Here is a 13,174-nt window from a genome sequence, read left to right as displayed (position 1 = left end):
TGACCCAGGGATTGAACCTGGGTCTCCTGCATTGTAGGCAGATTCTTTACTATCTTAGCCACCAGGGAAGCCAACATCCAGTCCATAGCCAAGTACAGGTGGGCCCAAGGCCAAGTTCCCTGACAGCAGAGACCCAGGACACAAATGCACTCTGGAGTCCAGACGGAAAACGACCACAGCTTCAAGAGGTGTGCAGGGGTCACTCGGGGCACCTACCTGTACGGTGTGCAGCCAGCCCACGTCCATGTGGCTGTGGGGAACCACAAATACCCTCAGTTGGGGCTCAGAAAGAGCCTCCAGGGGCCACATCAGGCCCAACTGCAGGAGCAGAGGTAGCCAGCCCCGTGGCTCCATCTCCTTGGCCAGCTCAGGGGCTGGAGGACGTCTGCCTGCCTGCAGGGTCCGACCTCCTACCAGCTGACTGGGCCATACCATTTGGTGGATGCAGTGGGAAGGAAACCAGGAGTGACACCCACACAGATGCTGTCACTAAGCAGTGCAGGCAGGTGGCAGTCGCTCACTGCCTTGCAGCGCTCTGCTCCCATCTGCGGTTTCCTGACTATCTGCCTTTAGACAAACCCCAAATGCCAGCTCCCCTGTGGGGACTGCCAGCTTCCCTCTGGCCTAGCCTGGCTCTCCTCACCCCTATCCTCATGCCTTTCCCTTAGGCCTCTCCCAGTATTTCCCACTGGGCATCTTGCCCATCCCTTTCCACAACCCACTGGACTGACTCCTTTACACTGCCTTGCAAATCATAACTCTCAGTGCGGGGCCTGGCACCCCCAGGAAGCCTTCCCTGATACACTCTCCTTCACATGATACCCCCAGTCTGAGCCTTGCAATAGGAATTGTAGTTGCTCTTTTAAGGAGGAAAGTTGGCTTTCACAAATAGGACCTGACAACCCGAGTTTGCACAGCTAGTGTAGGAGCAGAAGGCCTGAAATTTTCAGAATTAGGTCTGGATCAGGGATAGTGACCGTGGCAAGATGCCTAAGCTGTCTGCATCTCAGCAGTCCATCTGTAAAGTGGGATGCCCATAGATGTGCTGGAGACCCAAGAGGAAATGCACAGGAGATAACGACAGGCTATCTTTGAGACTGGATCTGTTATGCCCAATAGCCTAGCAGAAGAGACTACTTGAAGGTCTAGGACCCGTGACCTTGGTTCCTGGCAGCAAATTTTGTTAAGCAAAAGAGCCAGTGCGCATGTGTTCAGGTCCAATGAGATGCACCATAAACTCCACAGTGAACCCAAGCACCATGAGAAGAATGCAGGGTGCTGGCAGTGCCTTCTTGTCCCCTGTGTCAAAGGTGGGTGTGTGGCCTGTGAATCTCTTCCTGATCTGGGCCATAGCAGCTCTTGAGAGCATGAAGCATGACTTGTGCTGGGTGTTCCAGAGAAAGAACGGCCCGACCCTCCTCTGTGCTGCGTGGGAGTTTGTAAGATGGGCCCACCAGCACCACTTCCATGCATTCTTTGTGACATAGCGCTGTCTGTCCTCTAGGGCATGTGACCAGCCTGGGGGCTCAGGATGCCCTGATGGACAGACTGCCTGCACTACACCCGGTGCCAAGATCCACCCAACAGCAGCAGGGCCCAGGCATCCTCTAGCTTCCAGCCTTCCATTGCTGCCCTGTCTGCCCTCTGGGAGCCTGACCCGAAGCCTGCACCTAGGCCCTCCAGCACATGTCTCCCCCTGCCTTTCTGGCCTCACCTCCCACCCACTCTTCTGCTCAGTCCACCCTGAAGCTGCTGGAAGCTCCACTGTCCCCCATCCTCATGACCCTTTTCCTCTGCTGAGTCCTGGCCTCTGTGCTCCTGGCCTGGAAGGAGCCCCATCCTCCCAGCACCACAGCTGCAGGGTCAGGGCCTCCATACAGGTTGAGCCCTTTCCCAGGTCAGGCCCTTTGAGGTGCTGCTCCCTCTGCTGGGAAGCATCTTCCCCCACTTCCTGTCTGGCAGGTGCTATTCCTCCTTTATGTCGCCTCATCTCTGAGAGATTTTCTGTGGGCCTCCCATCCAGCCTCCATAGCATTTACTGAAGAATATTATTCTGTATTAACCTGTGTGCTTGGTCCACACCCTCCTCACCCACCAGACAGGCTTCATGGGTCCATTATGTCCTTTGCTGGATCAGCTCCAGGAACAAAGCAGGACCTCTTGATCTTTCGAGAGAAAGAACTCAGGGATGTAACTGTCATGGACATGGCTGCTCCCCTTCTACCATGGACGACATGGGTGATACCCGCAGCACAGCATATAGAGCTCAGCTCAGCAGCGCCTCCCAACTCCACCTCCACCTGCTGTGTGACGAGCCCCTCACTCCTGGAGCAGGGCAGTGCACACCTCCTGACAGCCTGACTCAGAGCCCCGGGCTCCTGACCTGTACAGCGGGCACTTGTAGGTCTTTCCATAGGATGGTCCGGATACTAAGCTGCTGGAGATGTATATCCCCCCCCCCCCCCCCCCCCAGTGCTTGACCACAGAGGTAACTCTCCTCATACACAGCAGGTCCACCCCACCCCAGGCTGAAAGGCTGCCTGCACCCCATTCTCAAGTTTTCATCAGTTAACAGCTACTGAATCCTGACTCTGTGCCAGGCTCTGTGCTGGAGGTGATGGGACAGGAGTTGTGCTGCCCCCAGGATGTCCTTGTGGGGAAACAGGACTTGGCCATGGTGGCTCTGACCACAGGAGAATCTATTCTGGTGGTCTGGAGGCGCTTGGAAGACCCTGGAGGGCTTCCTGGAGGAGGTTTGGAGGGGACAGCATGCTGGGGAGATGGCTGGTCGGGGACCATGGTGTTGGAGGAGAGCCGGGGCGAGGCTGGGTCTTGCAGGCTCTTTCTGCCCCTGTGCTCCCTCTTCCTCTCTTCATAGCTGAAGCTGGACAACTGCTGTGCCCATCTCCTCTCTACTTCTTTACCGAGGCTGGAGGAGGGGCAGGAAAGGTATTCAAATCCATCCACCCCAGCACTTTAGGTACATTTGTGTCTTGAATGATAGACTTTTGCTGTCATGTTAAATGAGGTAGCTGGGAACAGGCAGTCCACCATGTGGCCTTCAGGATCACTCTGAGGCACCTCTATTTTCCCTCCTCTTAATTGCCTTCCTAATCCTTGCTCCACTTTATAGATTATGCCAAAATCACGGTGGGGAGAACTGTAACCCCATCCCCAGCAGGCATTATGTTTGGGTGGGAACAGTTAGTTTGAGTTCTGGTTTGGCCAGCTGCTCTGTTTTTCGCTGTCCTCACCTCAGTGTCTTCTCCATGAGATGGGAACCATAAACAGGCACGTGATACAGTCACTGAGCGTCGGAGAAGTGGCCGCAGTGACTACTTGGCAGAGCACTGTCATCTGGGACCCAAGGCTCCACCCTCCCCATCACCTTGTGACCAAACCCTGGAGTTGTCCTCTGACAGGTGCCCCGTACTCCCCATCCCTTGCTTGGAGCAGAGTCACAGCCAGGAGATGGAGATCAAGGGAGGGGGGCATGGCGTGTGGGTGGGGGAGGAGATGCAGGAGTAGGTTGGGAAGAGCTTTCTTCACCCTTCAAAGTTTCTTTCAGCTGATCTAACAGTCAAATAGACATGAGACAGACTAAGAGGAGGAAAATAATTTCAGACATCAGGAATCCTGCATACTTCAGAAGTTCAGTGACAGTAGGTAAAATAAAGTATACATGTCCTTCTGAGCCAGGGGACTGGAAAGAGACCTGGGGCTTCGAAGGGAGATATTCAAGACAATTGGAAGAAGAACAAGTGTTTGTTAGTAAGATGTGTGACGTGCTATACAGATAGGTCACTCAGATAAAATTTATCACTGGTAGTGATTCTTATTCTAAGAAACACCACTCCCCGCCACTCCCCACCCACCCACCCTGCCAGCCGCCCCACATCCCACAATTTCAATTCTTCTAGGTAGTTAAGTGAGGGGTGTAAGTGTCTCTTGCCTACAGGGTCTTGATTGCTTTTAGCTCAAAATAATCCACATGCAAAGTGGCACATCTTGTGGAGGCTTATTCTGATCACCTTCAGTCCAGCCTTTGAAAATTCTCCAAGAAATTCACAGTCCAGAAGTTGCGTTGGTAGATGCTTCATCTCATTGAACCAGTCTCTTAGTCCCCAGAATAGTTCAGTTCAGTCAAATGGCTGTGTCTCATTTCAAGAGGTGGTGATGAAGGCAGGCTCCCAAAGTTAGAACTGTGGTACAAGTAATCAGGTACTTAATAAGAGGCATTTCTGTGGAAGGGCTTCCCCGATGGCTCAGTGGGCAAGTAATCGATCTGCATTTCTGGAGACACAGGAGATGTGGCATTGATCCCTGGGAAGGGAAGATCCCTTAGAGGAGGAAATGGCAACCCAATCCAGTATTTTTGCCTGAAAAATCCCATGGATAGAGGAGCTCGGCAAGCTACAGTCCATGGGGTAGCAAAGAGTCATACACGACTGAGCAACTAAGCATTTCTGTGGAAACTAAAGGGGAACAATACTGACTGGAGCTAATTATAATCCTGGTTTCTGAGTTCTGAAGAAAACCAGCCAAGATTTCTAGATGTCCAGCTCAAAGGACATTCAAATGGAGTGAAGATATGGAGACAATCACATATTGATAGGTTTTGTTAATTTGTAATTGGAATGTCTCCAGTCATCTTTCTGAGCAGCCACACAGCAGCAGGCACAAAGATTGTCCACACATGAACCACTATGCTGACCTCTAGGCAGTTTACATCAATTTGTCCAACATTACCTTGAACAGCTTTTAAAAAGGTCAGTTTTAGTTCTCAGTGATTCTACATCAGAAAAGTGGGAGAAAAAATTTAAAATGTTAGTTTGGAGTGTTTGTGCACAGTCACTCAGTCATGCCTGACACTTTGCAACCTTATGAAAACTAAGATCATGGCATCCGGTCCCATCACTTCATGGCAAATAGATGGGGAAACAGTGGAAACAGTGGCTGACTTTATTTTTTTGGGGGGGGGGTCTCCAAAATCACTGGAGGTGGTGATTGCAGCCATGAAATTAGAAGACGCTTATTCCTTGGAAGGAAAGTTATGACCAACCTAGACAGCATATTCAAAAGCAGAGACATTACTTTGCCAACAAAGGTCCATCTAGTCAAGACTATGGTTTTTCCAGTGCTCATGTATGGATGTGAGAGTTGGACTATAAAGAAAGCTGAACGCTAAAGAATTGATGCTTTTGAACTGTGGTGTTGGAGAAGACTCTTGAGAGTCCTTTGGACTGCAAGGAGATCCAACCAGTCCATCCTAAAGGAGATCAGTCCTGGGTGTTTATTGGAAGGACTGATATTGAAGCGGAAACTCTAATACTTTGGCCACCTGATGTGAAGAGCTGACTCATTTGAAAAGACGCTGATGTTAGGAAAGATTGAGGTCAGGAGGAGAAGGGGATGACAGAGGATGAGATGGTTGGATGGTATCACCGACTCAATGGACATGGGTTTGGGTGGACTGTGGGAGTTGGTGATGGACAGGGAGGCCTGGTGTGCTGTGGTTCATGGGGTTGCAAAGAGTCGGACATGACTGAGTGACTGAACTGAAATGAACTGAACTGTAACATGCCAGGCTCCTCTGTCCATGGAATTCTCCAGGCAAGAGTACTGGAGTGGGTTGCAACTTCCTACTCCAGGGGATCTTCCTGAAGCAGAGATCAAACTTCCATCTCTTGTATCTCCTGTATTGACAAGAGGATTCTTTACCACTAGAGCCACCTGGGAAGTCCTAGTTCTTAATGATTCCATGTCAGAAAGGTGGGAGAAAAATTCAAAATTTTAGTTTGAAGAGTTGTCCTCAAATAGGAGGAAACTAGAATTCATGATCCAGTTGAGGTTAGTGGTGGAAAACAAAATGTTAAAAGACTGTGCACAGCATTTAAATGTAATAGCCAAAAGGTTTATTACTAAAATGTAATTTTTCTCTCTAGAAGTAGCCCCCTTTTAACCAAAGATAGCCAAATTAAGACTAATTTGTTAGCAAGTTAAGTCTAAATTTAGCAAATTTGTCCTCTTTATTTACATAATTGCAGCAAGAAAGGGCTTCATAAGTGGCTCAGTGGTGAAAGAATCTGCCTGCAATGCCACAGCCACAGGAGATGCGGGTTTGATCCATGGGTTGGGAAGATCCGCTGGAGGAGAGCATGGCAACCCACTCCAGTATTTTTGCCTGGAGAATCCCATAGATGGGGAAGCCTGGTGGGCTACAGTCCATGGGGTCACAAAGAGTTGGATACAACTGAAGTGACTTACACACAACAGGAATAGTGAAAGATCATATGTATGTATGTGGGTGCTCAGTTCAGTTCAGTCGCTCAGTCGTGTCTGACTCTTTGCGACCCCAAGAATTGCAGCATGCCAGGCCTCCCTGTCCATCACCAACTCCCGGAGTTCACTCAAACTCACCTCCATCGAGTTGGTGATGCCATCCAACCATCTCATCCTCTGTCGTCCCCTTCTCCTCCTGCCCCCAATCCCTCCCAGCATCACAGTCTTTTCCAATGAGTCAACTCTTCACATGAGGTGCCCAAAGTACTGGAGTTTCAGCTTTAGCGTCATTCCTTCCAAAGAACACCCAGTACTGATCTCCTTTAGAATGGACTGGGTAGATTTCCTTGCAGTCCAAGGGACTCTCAAGAGCCTTCTCCAACACCACAGTTCAAAAGCTTCAATTCTTCAGCGCTCAGCTTTCTTCACAGTCCAACATTCACATCCATACATGACCACTGGAAAAACCATAGCCTTGACTAGACGGACCTCTGTTGGCAAAGTAATGTCTCTGTTTTTGAATATGCTGTCTGGGTTGGTCATAACTTTCCTTCCAAGGAGTAAGCGTCTTTTAATTTCATGGCTGCAATCACCATCTGCAGCGATTCTGGAGCCCCCAAAATAAAGTCTGACACTGTTTCCCCATGTATGTCCAATTCTTTGTGACCCCATGGACTATAGCCTACAAGTGTCCTTGTTCCATGGATTTTTACAGGCCAGAATACTGGAGTGGGTTGCCATTTACTCCTCCAGGGAATTTTTCCTATTCAGGGCATCTGATATGTCTCCTGTATCGGCCGGCAGATTCTTTACCAGTGAACCATCTGGAACTATCATAGAGGGTCTTTTAAATCTGATTTGCTGAAACTTTTTCATAAGGAGTCTCAGATTGAACTTTTAAAGGCCTCTTGCTGCCAGGAAGCCAAGCCAAAGGATTGCCATCAGACTCATCTTCAATGCCTAAAGATATGAGCAAATTGCTCTCTTCTTGAGGTCTCCTAAATAACCTGAGGTTCCTGCAGACACCAAGAAGTGACCTTCCCTACTCATCTGCTAAAGCCACTGAGAAACCTATAGGCAAAGGACTAGTTTATTCTTTTAAGGACATTTATGCTCCCATAACATCAGTCAGTTCCTTAAAGTTTGTCTATTTATATCTGAATTTATGAACATTTTCAAACTGGGTATTCCAACCAAAGTGTTGGCACTACAAAAAATATTTTCAATTATGTTCTGTTATAAACAAAATCGAATCTTATAGAAATTATGCAAATACTTATATTGCCACAAAAATAAGAATACTCACTAAGAGTTTCCAAATTCTGGAAGGATTAGGTAGAGAGAATAAGATGAATGTTTCAGTTCTTCCTACAAAGTTAGAAGGTACCAAATTACTTTAAGTCATATTTAACTTAAGAGGAAAAGTTTCCTCATATCTAGAAAAAATATTAGAGAACCAGCATAAAGAATCATAAAAATGATAGTCATCCTCATTGAATCATTTAATCTCCTGTAATTGATTCTTGCTGATATTTTTCTAAAATTTTATTGGAGTATAGTTGATTTACAAAGTTGTGTTAGTTTCTGCAATACAGCAAATGAATCAGTTATATATATATATATATATATATATATATTTGTATTTGCATATATATGTATATACACACATATATCCAGTAATTTTAGATTCTCTTCCCATATAAGTCATTACAGAATATTGAGTAGAACTCTCTATGCTATACAGTAAGTCATCTATTTTATATAGAGTAGTGTGTATGTGTCAATTCCAATCTCCCAATTCACCCCTCTCCCCTCTTTCCCCCTTGGCAGTCATCAGTTTATTTTCTACATCTCTGATTCTATTTCTGTTTTGTAAATAGACTCATTTGTGCCATTTTTAGATTACACATATGTGATACCATATGACATTGCCTTTCTCTTTCTGACATACTTCACTCAGTATGACAATCTCTAGGCCCATCCATGTTGCTGCAAATGGCATTGTTTTCTCTTTTTATGACCAAGCGATATTCCATTGTATATAGGTACCACATCATCTTTAGCTATTCCCCTGTTGATGAATATATAATAGGTTGGTTCCATGTCCTGGTTATTGTAGATAATTCTGAAATGAACATTATGGTGTATAATTCTTTTCAAATTATATATTTTTCTGGTGTGGCTAGGCTGGTAAAGAATCTGCCTGTCATGTAGGAAACCTGGGTTTGATCTCTGGGTTGGGAAGATCCCCTGGAGAAGGGAAAGGCTACCCACTCCAGGATTCTGACCTGGAGAATTCCATGGACTGTATAGTCCATATGGTTGCAAAGAGCTGGACACAACTGAGTGACTTTCACTTTCACTGGATATATGACCAGGAGTGGGATTGCTGGATCACATGGGAGCTCTATTTCTAAATGTTTAAAGAACCTCCTTACTGTTCTTCATAGTGGCTGTACCAATTTACATTTCCATCAAGAGTGTAGGAGGGTACCATTTTCTCCACATCCTCTCCAGAATTTATTGTTTGTAGATTTTTTGATGATGACCATTCTTACCACTGTGAGGTGATATCTCAGTTTTAACTTCAGTTCAGTTCAGTTCCGTCTCTCAGTCGTGTCCAACTCTTTGCAACCCCATGAACTGCAGCACTCCAGGCCTCCCTGTCCATCACCAGTTCCCGGAGTCCACCCAAACCCATGTCCATTGAGTTGGTGATGCCGTCCAACCATCTCATCCTCTGTCGTCCCATTCTCCTCCTGCCTTCAATCTTTCCCAACATCAGGATCTTTTCAAATGAATCAGTGCCGGGGGCCAGCATGAGGAATCCCGCCCGTGACAAAGTCATGCGGAAGGAAGCCTGACAAAACGCAAGGACGTGATCAGGCTTCAGGGACTCCCCCTGGAATTTCCTGAGCATCCACCCACCAAGACCAGAGTCTGCCTGATTTACTGTGTTATGCTTTCCACCTGCTCTTCTGTCATTAACAGGGGGCTGTCCCCCCACCACCTTTTTCTGGAAAAATTAGAGCTTTTAGATAATAAATCTCCTGGGCATAATATGAGTGTTTCAATCCAAAAACCCCTGTGATGGCTTTCTAGCCTGCCTGCAGGACTCGTACAGCTACGCATGTGATTGTTTGAGGCCTCCTGAAGGCAGGAGGCACAGGAAGCTTAAAAAATCCTAGGATTGCTGGGGCTTCCGAGGTGTCAAGATCATTAGAATAAAACTGATTAAGCGTTTCATTGTTGAGCCAATACTTGCTGCCAAATTTTCATATCTTTTATTTGTTGATATAGTTGGTATATAGAAAAAACAAGTAGCAACATTAGATCTTTGAGTTAAGTACTTTCTTTGTTAACCCACTGCGCCTTTGTTCTATAGAGATGTAACTTTAGTGCTTTAAGGAGATGCAGATTAAAGAAAAACACTTCAGGGGAAACGAGATTAACATTCATTAAGGAAGAGAGCCAAAAAGTGTTAGCAAGCCTCTTGGCCAGAAGATAATGTAAATCACCTGAGACCTTTTGTATACAAAAAGATATACAGAAAGGGTCAGGACTGCTGCCCCTGCATAACTCTGTATCTTTCATTATGTAAAATTTAGGGTATATAGTAGTTTTGATGTTAGCAACCCTAGACTTTTGAGTTAATTACTTTTCTTTTGTTATAAATCACTGTACTCCTTTTACTTGTTATAAATTGCTGTATCTTTGCTATGTAAGAATGTAACTTTAATTAGTGTTTTCTGAGAGTGGCACCAGACTTTGGGAAGAACAACACAAATAAGTCTTCTGGTTGACAAACCCTTATCAGGAAAGGGCCGTAAAATGTTAATTGGCCCTCTGGCTAGAAGATGATGTAAATCACCTAAGACTTGTGTATACAACTAGGTATGCAGAAAGAAAGCCTGGTTTTGAAAAGAGTCAGGGCTGCTGATGCTGCATAACTTTATATTATCCATTGATGTCTATGTACAAAAAAAAAGGTATAAAAGGTCTTTCTGGACAATAGGGGCCGGGCCAGTCATTGGAAGGACTGGTTTCCCCTGTGTCTTCTCTTTAATTTCAGGCTGAATTCCCATCTGGGGCATGGAGGCTCGCCATGTCTACTTACTTGTCCCGGCTTCTAAGATCCATAAGAGAGAGAGAGCCCAAGGCGGGGCACTCTGCGATATTCAAATGGACGCCTATGGCCTAATGTAGATGGTGCAAGCTCCTTGTCTGGAACTTTATTGGCTTTCCACGTAAACCAAGTTATTCAGCCTCTTTTCTCCAATTAATTTTCCTACTACACTATTTCTTCCTAATCTAGTCTTATATTAATAAATAAATAAGTTTTTTCCCTCTTCAATGCCGTTCCCTCTTCAAATTCCCTGGATCCACCGTGGCTGGACCCTGGCAAGTCAGCTCTTAGCATCAGGTGGCCAAAGTATTGGAGTTTTAGCCTCAACATCAGTCCTTCCAATGAACACCCAGGACTGATTTCCTTTAGGATGGACTGGTTGGATCACCTTGCAGTCCAATGGACTCTCAAGAGTCTTCTCCAACACCACAGTTCAAAAGCATCAGTTCTTCTGCACCCAGCTTTCTTTATAGTCCAACTCTCATATCCATACATGACTACTGGAAAAACCATAGCTTTGACTAAATGGACCTTTGTTGGCAAAGTAATGTCTCTGCTTTTGAATATGCTGGCTAGGTTGGTCATAACTTTCCTTCCAAGGAGTAAGCGTCTTTTAATTTCATGCAATCACCACCTGCAGTGATTTTGGAGCCCCCCAAAATAAAGTCTGACACTGTTTCCCCTGTTTCCCCATCTATTTGCCATGATGTGATGGGACGAGATGCCATGATCTTAGTTTTCTGAATGTTGAGCTTTAAGCCAACTTTTTCACTCTCCTCTTTCACTTTCATCAAGAGGCTCTTTAGTTCTTCTACACTTTCTGCCATAAGGGTAGTGTCATCTGCATATATGAGGTTATTGATATTTCTCCAGGCAATCTTGATTCCAGCTTGCGCTTCCTCTCATGATGTACTCTGCGTATAAGTTAAATAAGCAGGGTGACAAGATACAGCCTTGACGGACTCCTTTTCCAATTTGGAAGCAGTCTGTTGTTTCATATCCAGTTCTGTTGCTTCCTGACCTGCATACAGATTTCTCAAGAGACAGGTCAGGTAGTCTGGAATTCCAATCTCTTTCAGAATTTTCCACAGTTTATTGTGATCCACACAGTCAAAGGCTTTGGCATAGTCAGTAAAGCAGAAATAGATGTTTTCCTGGAACTCTCTTGCTTTTTTGATGATCCAGCAAATGTTGGCAATTTGCTCTCTGATTCCTCTGCCTTTTCCAAAACCAGCTTGAACATCAGGAAGTTCATGGTTCACGTATTGCTGAAGCCTGGCTTGGAGAATTTTGAGCATTACTTTACTAGCATGTGAGATGAGTGCAATTGTGCGGTAGTTTGAGCAATTTTTGGCATTGCCTTCCTTTGGGATTGGAATGAAAACTGACCTTTTCCAGTCCTGTGGCCACTGCTGAGTATTCCAAACTTGCTGGCATATTGAGTGCAGCACTTTCACAGCATCATCTTTTAGGATTTGAAATAGCTCAACTGGAATTCCATCACCTCTACTAGTTTGATACTTCCTAAGGCCCACTTGATGAAAGTGAAAGAGGAGAGTGAAAAAGTTGGCTTAAAGCTCAACATTCAGAAAACGAAGATCATGGCATCCGGTCCCATCACTTCATGGCATATAGATGGGGAAACAGTGGAAACAGGGTCAGATTTTATTTTGGGGGGCTCCAAAATCACTGCAGATGGTGACTTCAGCCATGAAATCAAAAGACGCTTACTCCTTGGAAGAAAAGTTATGACAAACCTAGACAGCATATTCAAAAGCAGAGACATTACTTTGCCGACTAAGGTCCATCTAGTCAAGGCTATGGTTTTTCCTGTGGGCATGTATGGATGTGAGAGTTGGACTGTGAAGAAGGCTGAGTGCCGAAGAATTGATGCTTTTGAACTGTGGTGTTGGAGAAGGCTCTTGAGAGTCCCTTGGACTGCAAGGAGATCCAACCAGTCCATTCTGAAGGAGATCAGCTCTGGGATTTCTTTGGAAGGAATGATGCTAAAGCTGAAACTCCAGTACTTTGGGCACCTCATGCGAAGAGTTGACTCATTGGAAAAGACTGTGATGCTGGGAGGGATTGGGGGCAGGAGGAGAAGGGGACGACAGAGGATGAGATGGCTGGATGGCATCACGGGCTCAATGGATGTGAGTCTGAGTGAACTCCGGGATTTGGTGATGGACAGGGAGGCCTGGTGTGCTGTAATTCATGGGGTCGCAAAAAGTCGGACACACTGAGCGACTGAACTGAACTGAACTGAACTGAACTGAAGGCCCACTTGACTTCACATTCCAGGATTTCTGGCTCTATGTGAGTGATCACACCATCGTGATTATCTGGGTTGTGAAGATCTTTTTTTTAATAGTTCTTCTGTGTATTCTTGCCACCTCTCCTTAATATTTTCTGCTTCTGTTAGTTCCATACCATTTCTGTCCTTTATTGATCGCACCTTTGCATGAAATGTTCTCTTGGTATCTCTCATTTTTTGAAGAGATCTCTAGTTTTTCCTATTCTATTGTTTTCCTCTATTTGTTTGCATTGATCGCTGAGTAAGGCTTTCTTATCTCTCCTTGCTATTCTTTGGAACTCTGCGTTCAAATGGGTATATCTTTTCTTTTCTCCTTTGCTTTCGGGTCCTTTCTTTTCACAGCTATTTGTAAGGCCTCCTCAAACAGCCATTTGATTTTCATTTCCCTAATGTTTGGTGATTTTGAGCATCTTTTCCATGTGGTTTTAAACCATCTGTATGTTGTCTTTGGA

At 45.6% G+C, this 13,174-nt stretch overlaps 1 protein-coding gene across 1 annotated transcript in view; it reads right to left on the bottom strand.

Annotated features, from left to right (window-relative positions):
* The window catches only part of LOC138442753 (epididymis-specific alpha-mannosidase-like), a 40,570-nt gene extending 40,216 nt beyond the window's left edge, over positions 1-354 (bottom strand). The window contains exon 1 of the mRNA XM_069594778.1: positions 217-354. Coding sequence (XP_069450879.1) covers positions 217-354 — 138 coding nt within the window. The remainder of the gene's footprint in view (positions 1-216) is intronic.
* Between the last annotated feature and the right edge of the window lie 12,820 nt (positions 355-13,174).

This window comes from Ovis canadensis, chromosome 6 (assembly GCF_042477335.2).
Source record: "Ovis canadensis isolate MfBH-ARS-UI-01 breed Bighorn chromosome 6, ARS-UI_OviCan_v2, whole genome shotgun sequence".
Lineage (NCBI taxonomy): Eukaryota > Metazoa > Chordata > Mammalia > Artiodactyla > Bovidae > Ovis > Ovis canadensis.
Note: the sequence above shows the minus strand (reverse complement) of the source record. Positions and strands in the feature narration are given on the sequence as shown.